We start from the raw sequence: 18,480 nt of genomic DNA, 5'->3' as shown, positions 1-18,480 counted from the left end.
CCTGTTTTCTATATCAGCACCTCTTTTTTGCACCCCAACATGTGAGATTCTTGAAATGTTCTCTCAGGGACACAGTAAAATTCAACAAAATAAGTCCTGTGCCACGTGTGGGCACTCCTAGTCCCGAGTTCTGCTGTGTCGCTTCCTGGACACAGCGTCCTCTCCTCCCTGAAGGCTCACCTGCTCTCATTCCATGCCCACAACAAAGCCCTTTCTGACGTAGGCTATGCTGGCCTCTGGGTCAGAGGGAAGCCTGGTTAAGACCGACTTCCTGTCTCTGGGCCAGAGGGTACTGCCCAGATGTGGGAGTCCTGGGCTGACCGGTCACGCTGCCTCTGACCAGATGACAATGATCCCACAGGCTTACACCGGCACTCGCCGAGGCCAAGTAGAAGGCGGGACTCTCGACACAGACACCAATGCCCAGCCTGGACACTGTCCACCTGGGCAGGTACGAGGAACACAGGCAGAATCCTCAGGTTGAGGAAGCTGCACTGGGCACCATCACTGTGATCTTAGCCCCGAGTGACGTGTAAGCGGAGCGGTGTGGAGGTGGATAAGGGTAGCAACAGTCCTCAGGCCTGAATCCAAAGAGAAGAGACCAGCGAGGCCAGGAACCTCTCAGGAGTCTATGGGGGCTTATTCGGGGCAGATGAACATGTCTATCAAATGCACCATGGAGCAGGACACTGTGTTCTAGGTTCAAGAACTGAATATATTTTTGAGAAAAAAAAAACTTTTTCATGAATCATTACCCCAAAGCTTTAAGTTATGGATTTGAAGGGAAATGCTCAGCAAGAAGTTTTACAACTCTGAACACAAGATCCTTGTCAACCAACCAGGATGCCAACACTGGGCCTGTCCACAGGGAGCTTGGGATATTCTCTGATCCCTAATCTAGCTCACCCCACACCCAAGGTATCAAGGAGAAGGTGCAGAACCTGGGACTTAGTACCCTCTTTCAAATGTTCCTCTCAAACGTTCCCTTGGAAGAAAAGGAGCGTCAGGCTCGCAGACAGAAGCACGAAGAAGAGTGACGGAGAGGCTGAAAGGCCTCAAGCTCAGAGAGGGGGAGCTGAGCAAGCCCTGGCCTGGTCCTGGGCCTCACCTGACTCCAGGTGCAGCAAGGAGCTGGACCTGTTCCAGGTGTGCAGCTCTGCACCTGGCCTGGGAAACAGCCCACATCTGGGGAGACCAGCTGGCCTCCGAGGGGGCCCCAACACCCACAAACTATCTGAACAAGCTGGAAAACACCGCTGAACCCACTCCCAGTGGGCAGTGTGTCAGTCACATGTCTGGCCACTGTGGCAGTCATGTGGTCAGAAATTATCACTTGACAGAAACAGCAGCAAGGTGTCCAAAGACAGAGTTACAAACCCGTGCAGAGCAACAGAGACACACCTGGTCACGCTCGTATTCAGCGATCCTGTGCCACCACACACAGACTGGGCACAGCTGGACAGACTACATACAGTGTGTCCCTCTGTCCAGAGCAAGCCGTGCTGTCCCAGAAGGAGATGCTACATCCTGCCAAAGCCTATGGGGACAGCCACCTTGGTATTGCTCCCAACCTCTGGGCTCATGACACCGCTGTCACATTTGAACATCTGTACATGGCTGCCTACAGTACTATTGCCTTGAACTGGGTGTTAACTTAGACACTCTTCTCTAGGAAGCTGCTTCTAGATGCTCGAACCACAAAGGCCACTCTGCGACAGGCCTTTTCTGATGTGACTTTCTGAGGGTGACCTGGACAGCTATTCGCTTCACTTTTCACACCAAATCCGAGTCTCAAGTTGGAACCAGGCTGGGGTTGCCACGATTACCAGAGCAAAACCACTGACATGCAGCCTGTTGGCTGGAGACTGTTCTGCATGGCACAACATGGGGACTGTCTTCCACCCATGTCACCCCTTCCTTCCCAAACTCCACGGCTGTGCACACACCTGCTCGGCTGCAGGCACTTACCATCATCCAGGTACAACTGGTCCAATTCCTCGGGCTCTTGCTTGATCACTACAGGAATAGGGGCCAAATTATGATCACTGTCCTCACGCACCGCTGGCAGTGCGGCTGGAGATTCATTTCTTTGAACCTTCTGCGGTTGTTGCTGCCGGTGGCCCACATCAGGAGGGAGGGCTGAGGGCTGTAAGCAGGCTGGCTCGTGGGCAGCAGGCGGAAGTGGAGAAGAGGGGCTGTTGGGACAGAGGACTTGTTGACAACCAAGGGGACAGCTACTGTTCACATGTGGACTCACCTGCGGCTGCAGCCGGGCGGGCGGGGGCTGCTCAGGCGAGTTGGGCTGCATGGCCATGGGTCTCGGCACTTCCTGCATGGCGGGAACCTCCGAAGCTGGTGGCTGAAGTCCGAGGTGACCACCATGGCCTGGGCTGGTGAGGCCCTTGGTGTAGGCAGTGGAAGAGAGGTCATGGAGCTTCGGGCTTGCGTCGGGAGGCGTGGTCATCAGTGTGCTCCTCTGTGAGCAGGGGGCAAAGCCAGCCACGAGGCAGGAGCCGGGGTTGGGAGGCATGGTGAGCTGTTGGCTATAGTAGGGCCTCGACAGAGGACTAAGTCCCTGGCTCATTGGTCCACAGGTCAGAGCTGGCTCAAAGTCGTCCGTGGGTTCCGTCTTTATAATTGGAACTGTGAGGAGGAAAGAGCAAGTTAAATAAACCTAAGTTGTAGATGGGTAGGCTAGGCTGTGGCTAGGATACCCCGTGCAAAACAAACAGCGTCCTGACTGAGCCCCTCTGTCTCTGCCGGTTCTCCCACCCAATTAAAAACAGGGTGAGTCACTGGCTGAGAAACTCACAGCTGGTTCTAATACGAGGAGGACTATTTTCCTTGGAATTTCCCCCAGCACTAGCGTGCTATAAAAATCTATTTGCAAATGCAGTGGGAGCTTAGGGCCCGAGGGCCCGTGGATTTGTAGCAATCAAAGTGAAAACTTCAGCTTGCGTATTGCCGCAATGCTGCTACTGACGGCTCTAGTGAGTCTGTCAGTGTGGAAACTGAGCAGCACTGAGTTGGCTTCCGTGAGCATCCAGAGGCGGGTGGCCATCTGAGATCGTCGGGAAGCCGGTAGACGCTGAGCCAGAAGGACACTGTGCACTCTGGGCAAGGGCACCATGTCTCCCATGCATACCTCCTGGTTCCCACACCCAAGTGAGGACTCTGCAGCTAGCCAGCCCCAGGAGACCAGGCAGCCCCAGGAGACCTGGTAACCCCAGGAAACCCCGCAGCCCCAGGAGACCCCACAGCCCCGAGCAGGGCCTCCTGATTCTCCCTCTCTACTTTTAGCAAGAAGGCCCCCAGTTCAGGCAAGAGCCACAGAGACAGGTAACCTCTGTGGCCTGGAACTAGCCCCAGAGTAGACGCCGGACTTCTCCTCAGGGCCTGAGTTTCTACAGGGCAGAGGAAGAGGTGGCACACAGACCCTGGGGTCCTAGACAACCCCTTCCCCCCAGCAGCACTGTGCTGCATAAGTCGTGTGCATGATGAACACTCACATAATTCTCTATTACATCTGCACATGCTACGCATGGCTGGGTCTGGCAGCAGGTCAGCTACCTAGGGACTACCCAACCACTGTGGCCTCTTCAAGAGGCGCACACACTCCACATACAAACACACGTGCCGCAAAGGGAGGCCCGGCTTCTCCGTGAATAAATAAAAGCATATTTGCATTTTGAGGAAAAAGTCTTTAGCCATGGTCTGTGCCAGCGGGAACGTCCATGTGTTCTTCGTTAGAGCCTGGCCTCTGCGCCACCAGCTGCTGTGAGGGATGAAGGCACAGCTCTTCTGAAGCCTGGCTCCACTGGGAGCTTCCTGGGAAGGGCAGCCTCCCTCACAGCACAGCCCCCACTGGAGGCCTGGAGGCTCTGCCCTAGAGATGGGCTGGGGTAGGTTGTGGTTTTCTTGTCTAGGTGCCCCCTCCTCCCCTCTCAGTAGTAAGTCTGCGTGACACTCAACGCCAGTGGCTCAGCCTCTAGAAAGCAATAGAGCCATTGGCTGCCACAGTTCCCTCATTCCATTCTCATTCACTCTAGTCTCTAAGACTTCTCCCGGCTTGAGCTGATGAGGCGGGCTCTGCAGCAGCCGAGTCTCAGGAGACGCTGACGTTCAGACATTCCATCTGAGGCGACAAAAGTGGTTCGTGCTACTCAGACTTTCAGTTTGAGACGCCTGTGTTCAACCCAGAAGCCAAACTTGGCTGACGTAGCACTGGGTTCTTCAGGTCTGGATTCTACATGCAAGTTCAGGCGTCCCTAGGTGTGACCCCAGGATGATTTCACGGTGGCTCATTCAAAGAGTGCGACTTGTCAGCTGACAGCTAACAGAGAGTTGACCCTTCTTCCAAGAGGCTGTGGGTCCCCTGCTCATGACACCTTGCCATGGGCTTACCATGACTCTGGAAACCAGGTTGCGTGCACTGGATTCATACCAGAGATGCTACATACATATGATGCCAGGGTGACTAGCCAGGAGTCAGAGGTCAGTCAGTCACGTGAGAGAGTGGGGAGGTGGTCCATGTGCTGCTAGCATTTCCTGTGAGTCAGACATGACAGAGAGGGGACATGGGGGCCTGGCAGTGGGCTTTTTGGGTGGCCTCCTGAGAAGATCTATAAAAGTTCACCTGCCTGGAATCCAGGGTTGACCTTTAAGCCATCCCAGGGTGGCAAGTAGGAAGGGACCCTTGAACAGGGGCGGGGACCCAGTCACATAAGAAGACCAGATACATGTTGAGATGGCAGTGCCTCAGGCTCCAGATTACTTGTAGGTAGGCACTTGGAGGCTTGATCAGCATGGGACCTGGAAGAGCTCCTCTCCAAGTCCTTCCTATTATCCTCCCATTCATGTGGCTGTTAGTTGTCTAGGGAGCTCTGGTGGAAGAGGGACCACAAGGAATAGAATCTTCAAGGCCAGTACTCCTCACAGAGCTTCCTGGAAAAGCCTCGGGGTGAAGGCTTTTCAACTCATTCAACTCAACAGTCGGTCATCCTGTGTGTCCTCTTGCCTAGGCCAGGGAAATCCCAGGTTCAGGCAGGTAACAGGCTCCTTTCTCAGCAGGTTCCCCAACTGCTTTTTAGGCTGGGAGACTCTGCTAGGAACAAAAAAGATGGCGGACATCCTGGCATTTAACAAAAAAACGGAAGGAAGGGAAACCCATCCCTCTGACATTAGAAAGTTGAATATGTGAAATCAGCTGTGGGTCCCACCCTTCCTAAGGACGGCATCTCCCAGGAGCTGCTGAGGAGCAGGAAGCCCTGGCCATCTGGGTTCTCCAGCTCGCAGTGAAATGTGTTATTCAGGTACTAACTCAGCTCCAGTCACGATGCCGTCTAGACAGCTCTGTGGGGGTAAAGCCGTGCTTTAGGAACGACCCCCACTCAGCAGCAGTCCAGCTGGCTCAACCACGTTGTAAATGTAGAATTGGCAAGAAACAGGCCCTGAGAGGCACCTGGAGGCAGAACCGTACCCAGCCAGTCCCTGTGAGCACAGGCCTTACCGGAAACAGGTACCAATGTTGCTGAGAACGCAACTAGACCAGCAAGAAGGCTCTTGGGTAGGAGTGGCTCCATTCAAAGCCCATATCCATACTTGATGGTTCAATTCTAAATGAGACTGGTCATTTTCAGAGCTAGTGTTTTTTAAACTGTACATGACTAGAAGGTGGAATTATTTCCAGACTAAACTGCTCTCTGTTCACGTCACTGGGTCCCCAGCCAGGTCCCAAGGCCAGTGAAGCAGCCTATAAGATCTGTAAAACCAGCCCCAACTGCCCAGTATGACATGAAAGGCACAGTCCCAAACACAGCTGCCCAGGAAATGCCAGAGAATGTAATTTACCTGCCACACAGGGGCAGGGACAGCGAGCGTGGGCGGGACCTGGGCCAGCAATCCAGAGGCCAGGCACAGTGAGGGTGTGGTGGTTACTCTGGGGAGCCCTGGAGATTCTGTTGTTAGGACCTGTTGAAACTACCTCAGCCCTGAACCAGCGCGGCATCTTGCTGACCACCTCAGAGTTTTCCTGGCATTCGGTCGCCTGGACAAGAAGAACGTAAAAGACTGCTTGGGCTGCAGGAACACGAGTCATGATCGTCTCAGCTGGGCTCCCGGGTTTCTATCTCCGGAGGGGCAGAGTGGACCAGGATGGGGATTTGTGGTGGAGCCTATGCAGTCCCTTTTGGGGACCAAGACCTCACTGCAACCCCTTTTCCACTCTTGCTGCTGTCTCTTTCTTTCTAACCATCTGGGTCTGCGACATCAGTGCCATTTATGAACTGCCACACGACCACCCTGGGGATGTAGCCTGTTTGATTGGACAGAGGGAGACAGACCATCTTATATCCAGGTCCTTTAGGGTTCAGGGCACATGGCAATGTCACACAGCTCCACACAGAGGGAAAGAAGGCACAGTGTTTTCTCCCAGCACCTGCTGACCCTGAGGTGGCAAGCCTGATCCCTGCCCTGAGGACACTGCCACGGTCCCACACTTGACACATTCATCTCTGATGGAGGCGGCTGGGTCACATGCCATTCAAAGATGGAGGCCATTGATGATTGGGTGGTCACTCAGAACAGCTGAGGACTGCTCGGAGCCAGAGTGGCCTACCCCTCTGGTGGAAAACTGAACCAAGAGTCATATTTTGTTGCCCTTTCCTGAGGTTCCCCACGGCTGCCTCCTCAACTGTAGTCACATACCACCCCTCAGAGTATCCATGTCTCAAGACTGCCTGTGTCATCTGCATTTCTCATGTGGGGTTGAGGGTCTTTTAGGACGTTTCCTATTAGTCAGAAAATAGAAAGAACACGTGCTGTGCAGAAGTGCAGGCTGTGCAGGCTCTGCTCTGCCTTCTGTGCCACAGGGAAGCAGGAATGTGACGCAATGTCTCCAGGCTAGGCCGGGTGGGGGGCAGGTAAGGGGATCCGGTGCCTGCCGTGTAGCTCACTGCAGGGCTATGCAACGGCACACCGAAAACATCACATTACCCAAGCTGTGAGTTTATAATACAAGGTTTATTACAGGGAGCGAGCACACGGAGGATTAATGGCAATCTTTTGGGCCAGCTGTCAGGTACAAAGAATGCCCTCATGAAGAAGGTGGGCTGCCGGCTCCTGCTGGAACTGGGCCCTCACACCCAGTACAACACAATGCCGTGTCTGTGTTGGCTGTGAGAGGTGTGTGTCATCATGTGTACCTGATGCCATGGGCACCTGACAGCCGTCCACCCTTAGTCCAGCAACCTTGTACGGTACAGTCCCTTGCACAGTGCAGAAGGGCTCTCCCAGGTAGTGCTGGTGCGGGGAGCCCAGTCCTCACAGAGACTAGGGACAGCTGCCAGCTTTGGCCTGCAGTCACCTCAGAGTTTGTGTCCCCGGTTGGGATTCCCCAGGCCTTCAGAATTCCTCAAGTCATGAATAGGTGACACCACCAGAGAGAGACAGATGCTCAGATGTGTGATGAGGAAGGCTCACTCCTAGTCCCATAATATCTCGCACCCCCTGCACTGATGGTCCGTGGGCCAAAGAGCCCTAAAGAGAATCCCTGCCCTCTAGACTTGATACTTAGGCCTAGCAAATGCTTTCCTGTTCCTGCATGGCAATAGCGAGTGGAGGATGCCGCCCAGGGAGACCAATAGGCTTCTTCTGGGTGCCACTGGGCAGGTCACGTTCTGCTGGTGCTCTACTCCTAGGCCTCACATGTCCTTAGGTCAGGCTGGGAGACTGGGCAGCTGTGCTTCTAAAATGTCTTAGAGGGTGCACTCTAAAGTTGCCTGCTGTGCACAAGGCTCAGCAAGAGCCAGGGTCTCTGTGACTCAGAGCGGAGGCACTCTCTACATGGTGGCTAAGGAAACTGTGGGTTGAATCCCTCCTGGGACCGGGGCTGTGTGTGTACACTGAAGGCTCCCAGGAGATCCAGCTCTTCCGTGCTTGCTAGCCACAGCCCCACTGAAGCCATCTACACGGTAAGTCTGGAAACACTTCTGCCTAACCGTCCTAGCTCTCTCTGCTGCCCCGTGTTTCTGTGTGCTTGCTAGTGGACAGCTGGTTCCTACAACCCATACCTCACCCAGGAACTTCAGTGTGTATTTCATGAACACCCACTGGGGAACTTAGGTGAATAGAGAAGAGGCAGCCGTAGGGTCCTCAAGAGGACCCAGAAGAGATGGAGGCTCTTTGTTCGCAGTTTGGCCTTGGGTCTTAAGACTGACCACCTCAATGAGGGAGGGGGTGATGCCAGCTCTCCTGTGCATTAACATAGTGTGTATCTTCCTGAGAGGAGTCTGGGGTGTCTCAAGCACGATGTGCCACACTGGCTTCAATAACCTCCAGCTGGACTGGAATGTGGCTCGCCCAGGGTGCAGGACACACTAGGTTTGACTGCTCGAACAGGGAGCAGGGTAGAGTATGACCTTTCTCCAAAACAGGCAAGTGGAACAAGGAGACACTTTGATGCAGTGATGTGGGTAGGTCTTTCATCCCCTCTTGGGATGCCCACAAAAGGGGCCTGGTGGCACTCACAGACTATCATCTGTGCTTGAGGAAACCTGCATGTATCTACTGTGGACCAGAGCCATGCAGATGGGCCTGGTCTTTGTCTGGGATTAGTCAAACATCACACAGGCCTTTGTGCAGACAGACAGACAGACAGACAGAATGGTTCCTACTCTGGGGTATCGGCTCCAGGCTCCACCAGCCATTAGCACCTCATGAATCCCATTTACTTGGGAAAAGACGACAGCTTACTAAGAAAATATGGACAACTGAGCAACCTTGCCCGCCAAGCTTCACTGACATCTGACTCCTGTGCCCCCAGTCCTCTCGCTCTGTAGAAGACCCAGCACCTGACACACAAGGCGTGTGTGCACCAAGAGAAACCACACATTGTGTAGACGGTGCTTTTGTTGGGTTTCTGTTTAAGTATGCTTGCCCAGCTCAGGCCTCAGTGTGTGAGGTGCTCCTGCATACTAAGTGGGAGATCACCACTCATGAATGCAGTCATCACACATGAGACAGGATGGAAACTCTAATGACCAAGGTGTGATCATTGGGTTAATTCAGTCCTACAGCTTAAGGCTCTACCAGCTCTGAGTCAGTAGGACCTAAGGATTCTGAGGCAGAGCTGTGGGTACACAGCCTGCTTCACCAGGCATTCTGGGCATCTGTCAATCACAGGCCATACCTTACTTCCCAAGCTCTGAATCTTGAGAAGCTGGGAGAACTTGGATGCCCCCCAAATTCATGAAGAACCAAGTCCCAACAGGACTATGTGGAGATGGGGCTTTTGGGCCTCCCATAGGGTTGGTGACTAATGTTTAATCAGCTGGTGGTATCTTGTCACCGTTGTGGAGCAGGTAGTCAGGGACCCTTATAGAACCCCTTCAGTGAAACCTGGCTATGGGCAGAAACAGGCACCGGATACCTTCCCATGGCCTTCCTAGTTAGCATGCTCAGTCCAGGCGGGCACTTCTGCCATCCAGGACGCCTTCCTCTACACCTGCCTTTTCAGGCACACTCAAGTGTTCTGTCTCGAATTACTTCACTAGCTATGTTTCCATACAAAAGAAGTTTTGTTCAAAGTCTAAAATTCCTAGAGAACAGAAGTCAGATTGTCTTCATGGCAGAGTGGCATTAAAGCCCGGGTCTCACCATCAACATCAGCAGCTCAGGAATGACAACTCAGGGGCAAGATGTCAGGGGTAAAGAACACATAGAGCCATCCAAGTCCAGGCTAAAAGGCTTCACGCATCTCCCACTGAGGGTCCACAAATTCTGTAGGTCAAGGACCCGAGAGCTGGCAGATGGACGAACACACCTGTCATCCAGCATACAAAACAGCTCTGCATGTGTGTGGCTTCCAGCTTCCTGGGAACATGGGAGTTAGTCTCCCAGAGAGCTTAGACCTGGACTGAGGGATGTATTGGGGGGTGGGGCGGTGCTTAAGGAATGGAAGCTATCCCCAGCATATGCCAAGGCTGGCTGACTTAAGCCTTTTGTACACTGCCTCATTAGTCTTCTTACCTGTCCTGCAGGTGAGGGTTGGGAATATCCCCTTTACAGAGCATCAAAGGGCTTTTTTGATAGATATTAGACATGTCACTAGGTCCTAGCTCCCAGCGATGGAGCAGTTCTTGACCCAGAGAAGGGAAATGATTTTTACTGTCTGTGAACACCAGCCCACTGCCCACATGGATCAGCTGGGACGCAGTCAGGTAGAGAGTGATAAAGGCCATTTATGTTCCATGGCAGTGGTGGTCAGAAAAGACCACACACACCAAAAACATTCATCAGTGATGTTCTATCCAACAGCTGCCGGAGTTTCTCTTTGTGACCATAGCTCCCGCTCCAGCGGCTGGGGCTCAGGGGCTGCGATACCACATAGGACAGAGCTGGGTGGGGCAGCCAGGGACCTGAAAGTACTGCACAGGCAGCATCTGGCAGGCAGCTCTGTTGGCAGAACACAGGCAGAGCTACCTTCTGCCCACCCTCCTGCCCATGCATGTCTAGGTACTCATCTCCTTGGGTGTTCGGCTCACTCTGACTCACATTTTTGTTTGTTTTTGGTGGCACATGGCCCTTAGATTTCTAAACAAAGCTACCTTCCTACTCTCCATCCTAATAGGCTATTGTGTCCTGTTATCTCTCCATGAGAGGTCACAGGGCAGGGCTCCTGGGACCTCTCTCTCCAACCCTTCCTTCCCCAGCAACCGGGTGTCACATAGGTTCCATAGTTCGTTCTCTCTCTCTCTCTCTCTCTCTCTCTCTCTCTCTCTCTCTCTCTCCCTCTCTCCCTCTCTCTCTCTCTCTCCCCCTCTCTCTCATCCTATATCTTCAGGACAAGCTCTACCCTTCAATTCCTCCCCTACATGAAAACGGAAAGTCCACAGATGCAGGTGTGTGCACACAGTTATATCACGTGGTTAAGTTGTCTACATCGCTGTGACATTATGTTAGCATCTAGGCAAGGGTGCCAGCAACTCTCACTCCAATTTGAGGCCTTCTGACAGCTGGAAAGACCTGGGAGACCACAAAGATGCAGAAATGGTTTCTTTCAGTGCCCAACATTCCTCATGGATGCAGAAGGCTGGCATAGGGCAAGAGTCAAATCTCTCTGTCACATTGGTGTCAGGATGAGAAACATCCCTCCTCACTGGAGATGGATTTGAGAGTTTAAGGGATCAGGACTCTGTGATCCAGATGTCTAGGCAGCCCTTGGCCATTATCCCAAATGCCTACTGGCCAGTGTCACCTGAACATTGAGGCACACACCTACCACAGCTACAACGGCCAGTTGGTTACTGAGGTCATTTGGGAGTTGAGAATAGTTGCCACCTGCAGCTCCAGGAGCCGGAGACAACTCCCTTACCCAGCCTGCTCTTTGCCATCTTCACAAGGACTTTATTTAGCTTGCAGGAAGGAAATCTGGCAGCACAGTCCCTAGAATTATCATACTTATATGGCACACACTACATTGTGTTTGAAGTCTTCATGGGCTCTTTAAAGAAGACAGGGTCAAGCTGAACGATGGCAAGTGAGGGAAACTGTCCCGCCCTTTATCCTAAGAGGCTATTGTGTTCTGTGACCCCTCCTAAGACACCCTTGGAGCAGGGCAGTCTTGGTCCTCTTCTCCAGCCCCAGGCTTCTAATAGGAGAGCGGCTGCATGAGAGGCGGTGGGTACACAGGCAGACAGCCATAAACTGTGCTCAATTCTGCCATGTCATCATGGTCTCTGAACCCAGGCCAGGGCAGTTACAAGTTGAGGCCTGATATTTTCAGTGCAGTCATGGTTGTCATGGTCAGGGCAGTGACGAAGCTACAGGGCCCATGATGCCAGAAATTCACCATAAGGTGGGAGCTCCACTTCTATGGTTGGGCCCAGGCCCTCTGCTAAACTGCATCCGCGTCTCCATGATTCCAGAACCTAGTGACACAGCCAAGGACCTGACAGAAGGAGTCTCATGGTTGCCCCTATTCCTCTGAGATGGAAATGTATCTCGGTAACTGGCATATGACCAGAAGATGCACTTTTTAATAACCAGGAAGGGTTCAAGAAAGCAACTTGTGGTATTTTATTCTCTAGGTCGCACATGGCTCCACCCAAGAGTTCACACAAAGAAGTATGTGGCGGGGTGGGCCTCAGAGATTCAAGGACTCCTGAGCCTAGGGCAGCTCTGTCCTTCCGGGCTTCACCTGCTCAGGGGGATTGCTTGCCTGACACCGGTTCCGCTGGAGTGCTTTTACTGTCCTACAGTCAGGCACTGGTCTCTGCCACCAGGTGAGTCCCCAGTGCTTGGGGTGGGAGCACTGGGCTCAGGACAGGAAGCACTCACTCTCACCTGCACAGCCCTGCCCTGGCTGGGAAGGGCAGGGCTCCTAACCACCTGAAACAGCTTCAGATGAGGTGACAGAATTCCAGAACCCCACAGTTTATTTCCATTTATCTTTTCATGGTACAGGAACACTGACTTTGGGGTGTGTTTTCAAGATAGATCGATTCTCTTCTGAGTACCCCTGCAGCTGATTTTTGCCATGTCTGGTTGGGAGAAAGAGCTCTTCTGAGGGCTCAGACTAGCAGAGATGCCCATCCTGCAACTCAGAAGGGAGACATCCCCACACCCACTTATCACTCTGTAATTCTAACTGACATGTTGGAATAAGGGCTTGGACCTACACTTTCCTGGCATAGCCCCCATCTCACGATGGTGTCCATCTCAGTCCCTATGGCTCAGGGAGGAAGATAGTATATTCCCCTTGCAGGGAGAAAAGCAAAACCAGTGACAAGCAAGAGACTCGGGAAGCCCGGGAGGCCCTCTCTGGCTGGCTCTGGGACTCCAAAGCCTCCTCTCAGGTTGCAGGTGCTTTTACCATCTGGGCCTGATGACTATCCCAGAGACACCACAGGGCCCGGTGCAGGATTTCCAATGGGGTGTTCACGGTTTGCAAATAGTGCCTTGCATTCAAGTGGAAACTCTTCCCCTTAGACACACCCCAAATGGGGGCAGGGAAGGGAGAGGCCAAACTGCCCTTCCAGGGCCACCACAGACCATGCACCAAAGACATCGCTCCCCCACCACCACCCCAGAACCTAGAGGTCCAATTATTCTGCCACCTGATCCCTATCACGGTTTTACTTTGAGAGTAAGGAAGGAGGAGGATGGTACAAGGTGGGTGTCAACCCGCCGAGCTTATGGGGCAGAAAGCTAGTGGCCAAGAGGTGTCCCTCCTGCCTCCTAAGGAGCAGAGTACCTTGGGCACTTTGATTCCCAACACCCTGGAACTCAGAGGAGCCTGAACAAGGGGCAGTTGTGTGGAAGAACAGGACCCTTCCACAAGGGGGTCTGATGTGGTCCTTTGAAGCAGCCTCACACCTAAGTTTTAAGGAAAACTAAAATGAGCTTTGATTTTATATGTCTATGGAAGAAAATGAATTTCACAGGTAGGGCTTAAAAGGATTTATTCCTGCTTCCTCAAACATCTAACAGCATATTTTATGGCCTTGAGAACCTGCGTCCACAGTGGTCACAGGTACGTGAAATAGGGATGTACGTGAAGTCCACTTAATAGTACAGGAAGACTTGGGGGGAAGGCTTGTAACTTCACAGCCAGTGTCTAAGGAGCAAAGCACAAGCACTATGGACCCAGGTTAATTACGAGCTCTCAGGCCCTGGAGGGTCTCCAGGACTCAAACGCATCGATCCGAGAACACGGGTGCTATAAATACAGCCCTTTGTCAGTGTCAACGTGCTCAGAGACACATCCCTGAGCAACAGATGGCACAGAGCACGGAGGGAGAGCGCCAGACAGAACACGGGACACGGGAGCGGGAGTTCTCCATCTGTGTGTTTATTTATTTAAAAAAAAAAAAAAACAACACATGTTGATAGCCAGCCAGGCACCAGGCAATGAATAATGCTGGGGTTCAACCCTGCGATGGCCAAGGTCTCTCTGAAGGAGCTCACAGTCTAGTGGTGTGGAAACATGGCCAGTCCCCAGGGCCATGCTGCTGGTGGGCAGCCATCTTGGGGTTGGAGTCAAGAGTCGGGGCAGCAAGATGAAAAGGTTGAAGAGAAGTCGGGACCATATGGCTGAACCCAGAAGGGCTGAGGAAGACCTGCACCACACAGGAGGTGATGGCCAGCTGGTAGGTTCCAGCAAGAGGCTTTGCGGACTGTGGGAGGCAGGCTGGTACAGACCAAAGTGTGGAGCATCTGGCTTGCCTAGAAGCTGCTTCCATGTGGGGTGGCAGTGTGGGAGGCAGTGGTGAACTTCGGACACCAGGCGCTGGGGCCTCACTGCACCACAGAGCCTCCCCGGCACAATGCTCTTTACTAAACTGGGCACCGTACAGAATCTCTATCAAGGACTCAGATATGCCACCAAACAAGGGAACATTAATCTTCATGAAATTTCTTACATTGTTTTAGAAAACAATTTTTTTTCTTTATAAGGTTTAGAACTTTGTAAATTTTGGATCAACCATGCTTAAAGTATAATCAGGACACAACCATTGCATTTTCAAACAAATAAAAAAGACCAAATATTTGTTTTTGTAAGAAAGGTTGTACATTATTTCATGAACGAAAAAGCCTTGTGGAATAAACTCCAGAGCAGTGACAGGATGGGGTGTGGGCAGCTGTGCTGAGGCTCGCCATGGCTCTCACAGTTGCTTACACTGATACCCTTGTATGGGAACTTAACAAAGTTATTGTTCTAGTTTTGAAGGGCATCCCTAGGGCTTGCCTGATAAGACCGTTGATTTCAGCATCTTAATACTGATTTTTCTTACTAAGATATTCCAAATGTCTTTAAACTTCAAAAAGAGACCCTGAAACCTTTAAAAAAAGAAAATCTTGATTTTACTAAGACAGCATTGTGGCTGCTTTCACAGGTAGTGAAACCTGACTTGAACAGGGCTCTTAAATGATATGCATATCTTAAGGTTTTAGGAGGGAAAGCAGCAGTATAAAAAGGTTGTTGACATGGCTGAGCTTACTCAAAATACAATAGAGCTCAGGATAACAGCCCACTCTGCTTCTGCACACACATCCTGCCACAGGAGAATGGCCTGCACCACACAGGAAAACCCCGGATGCCTGGGACACACCTTCCTACAAGCTTAAAGAGGGTTTTTTTTTTTTTTTAAGCAAAAAAAAAAAAAAAAAACCAAAAACAATAACAGTATTTTCTTAAATAAAACAGTCTAGAAAGTTGAAACAGTGAACTGATCATATCTGAATGAAAAGAAGCCATTCCCCAAATGAACAAACTCAAGCAGAAGACCTCCCACCTGAAGGCGCCCCATCACCAGGGGATGGCGTTATTAAGCGGGGACCCTGCATGCGGTGTGGGACCATCGCTATAAGGACAACACTGTGAACACTGTGTATGTTCCCCAATATGGCTGTGGCAGGCTTATTTTTGAAGCTACCTACAAAATTGCTCTAACAAATACTTGTTCTACCCCAAAGACTCACAGAGGGTAGATAGATACACCTCGACCTCATCAGCTTCTGAGTGCCGCTGCTTGGCCGCTGAGCATTTGCAAAAAGGCTAGCAAGTGATTCCCCCAGCATGCACCAGTCACAGGCAAACACACCCAGGCTTCGCTTTTCTTTGAGTGGATGGGCGACTTGGTCTTGTGAATAGGCAATCATGTGGTGTGAACAGAGCAACACAGCCACACTGTTTTTATAACAACATCCTCTCACGGCCTCTGTGGCTTAGTAAAAGCCTCCTCGCCGCTCACTTTCAGAGCTTAAGGTTAGAAAGACAGCGTTACCATTGGCAGGAAGGTACGTGAAATGCTGGTACTGGCTTCTCTTCCGCTTCCCGTTGCAGACATAGAAGCTGACTTGGACAGGGCTGGTGATTCTCTGGTTACGGAAAGGTGGTATCTCCACCACCAGGGAATTCTGGTGAGAAAACAGCAGAGAGAAAGAGGCAGTCAGGACCTCACAGACCAGAAATGCTTTGCACTGAGGTATTGCCATCAACTCAAACAGCCGTCTCTGGCTACCCACAGGGCCTCCGACGGCGACTTTGGTGTGCGGCCCGTTCAGGTTTGATCACGAATTGGCTATAAGGTGTACTCACAGGGAAGAGGAACCCTGAATTCCCACACTAGAGGCTGGAAGACCTTTATGCTGGAACAGAGCCCAAGAAGAGAGAACCCACGAGCATCTCTCAGAGAATGGAGTCGCCTCCCTGCTATTGGGGCAGCAGACTCTAAGAACTACTACTGCCCCAACATCCAAGACCCAGTGACCTTCAGACAAAAAGAATTGCTCTCTGCCTACTTGGAGACATGAGAGGGGGCATTGCTTGTGGACACTGTCCAGAGTGAGGTGTAACAACAGTCGTGGTGTCTGCCACAATCCCCAATTTCCTCAAAATGAAGACAAAGCAGCTCTCAGTCCAGGACCCTGGAATAGCTGAGAACACAGGGAAGAAAAAACTAGACAGCTTGTGGTGGCTGGGGCTTTCTTTCCTGTTTTTAAACAGAAAAATACAAACTTTGGACATGTTCTTTCAAGGGCAAACAAAAATGCAAGGCACAAGCCTTTGGAACTCAGTGGAAATATCCAAATGTAGACTCCCGGGGGTGCCTGGTCCTAGGTGAACCTGGAGCTTGGCACAGTCACGCTAAAGAGAGCCAGTGCTTCGTAGGGCAATACCACATTTCTGCTGGCGATTTCAAATCCATAAAGTTTCTTCATTTTGTTTCTTTCATGTGATTTTAGTTTAACAGGCCAGGAAAAATATATATCAGAAAATCCATCATTTCTTTTGTTAAAGTAATTAACCATAGCTTGTTATAATGGTAGCAAATCAATTGCAGCAAACTTTATTGAGTTGTGTTAATAATAAAACCTCAGTAATAGAAACAGAAATCAGGAGAACTTCAGATCCAGCCTCTTGGATTACAGAGGGAGCCCAGTGCTGAGAGCCCTTTGACACCAGCACCAGGGCAGGACTGGCCAGGGTGCACTGGGCTCTGTCTCCTGGGATCCATCCCCCAGGAAGCACTCACTTTAGCAACCTGTTGCAGCTGTTGCATTTCCTCCCCTTCCTTTGGAGGAAATGAGGGTGGGGGAGGGGCAGGTAAAAGGCGCGTTCGCCCACGCTACGTGGTCGTTGTAGGGGGCTGCCCCAAACTGTGGCGACTCAGGTCTGGGCTGTGTCCAGCTTTTAGTGGTCTCACTGTGAAGCTTGAGTTCAGTCAGGTGAAAGGACAGAGACGGTCACTGGGTGGCTTTTAGGACGTGCTGCATTGACGGAAGCTGCAGGCACAGCTGGCACTCAGGGGCGGCAGCTGCTACCAGGTAATGAAAGAAACAACTCTTCAGAAGGAAGCAAGGGAAGATACAAGGAGACACATCTTGTTGATGCTCAAGCTGAAGCCAAAAAAAGAAAGGAAGGAAGGAAGGAAGGAAGGAAGGAAGGAAGGAAGGAAGGAAGGAAGGAAGGAAGGAAGGAAGGAAGGAAAAAAAGAAAGGGAAGAAAGAAAGAAAGGAAGGAAGGAAGGAAGGAAGGAAGGAAGGAAGGAAGGAAGGAAGGAAGGAAGAAAGAATAAAAAAGTCTCTGAAGCCCCTGAATAAGGAATACAAAATGGCCTCGAGTGCCAGGCTCTCCTCCCTGGCACATCAAGGCACCTCAACTCTATACCGAGACCGCTTCTACAGAAGCTCCGCCCTAGGACACAGGGGAGGAGCTGGATGAAACGTGACCTGAGATCCAACGATAGGACTTGTCGATGTTGTCAGAACAACACGAGCTGCAGTTAGCATGGGCTGCCTCAAGTTCATATTCTTAGTTGTATGCAAGGTGTAACCACAAACACAGCAGAAACCCATCTTTGAAATATCTGCAGATACAATGCGTGTGCAGTGCAGGTATGTTTGTGTATGCCTCTATGTGGTGTGTGTGTGTGTGTGTGCTTACGCACATGCGCACATGTGCACCTAGGCGCATGCCACTATCTTCAATATTTCCACAAGGGCTTCTTATGTGAAGCTGAGAAACTAGACTGAGGCAGAGAAAGGCTTCCTCAGTGGGAGGGAGAAGCCAGGCATTGCAGATGAATGATTAATGTTCACCTTCACGAACAGTATCATCCTGGCCAGAGAAGACTCGTCCACCTGACAAAGACTCTGAAAGGCTTCTTGAGAGTGGACTGGTGCCTGGAAGAGGAACTGTGGTAGCCAAGCAAAGCTGTTTCATTCTGACGGAGTCACCCAGAGGGCGGGAAGGCAGCCTGTGCCTGCTACAAGTGAAGCAAACTCCCTGACGACTGTACGCTAACGAGAGCCGTGACCACCTGTCTGCTCTGTGAGTCCCGTTACCAGCATGGCCTGTTTATGTGACTCTGGCTGCCCAGTGTTCACAGGTGGCCCAAGAGAAAATACTCATCCTTGCCCAGGGTTTTGAAATCATTTAAACCCCGTTTCCACACACTCAGAGCACACCAAAGGCCC

At 51.6% G+C, this 18,480-nt stretch overlaps 1 protein-coding gene across 3 annotated transcripts in view; it reads right to left on the bottom strand.

The window, feature by feature from the left end:
• Positions 1–18,480, bottom strand: part of Nfatc1 (nuclear factor of activated T cells 1) — a 110,469-nt gene that overhangs the window by 31,051 nt on the left and 60,938 nt on the right. For 2 of the 3 annotated variants that reach the window (XM_057788747.1, XM_057788748.1), the window contains exons 8-9: positions 15,786–15,918; positions 1,969–2,643 (exon numbers count right to left, since the gene is read on the bottom strand). In XM_057788747.1, the coding sequence (XP_057644730.1) occupies positions 1,969–2,643; positions 15,786–15,918 (808 nt within the window). The remainder of the gene's footprint in view (positions 1–1,968; positions 2,644–15,785; positions 15,919–18,480) is intronic. The other variant, XM_057788749.1, reaches the window with a different exon arrangement.

This window comes from Chionomys nivalis, chromosome 14, assembly GCF_950005125.1.
Source record: "Chionomys nivalis chromosome 14, mChiNiv1.1, whole genome shotgun sequence".
Lineage (NCBI taxonomy): Eukaryota > Metazoa > Chordata > Mammalia > Rodentia > Cricetidae > Chionomys > Chionomys nivalis.
The sequence above is the reverse complement of the archived record's forward strand: the minus strand, read 5'-3'. Positions and strand labels throughout refer to the sequence as shown.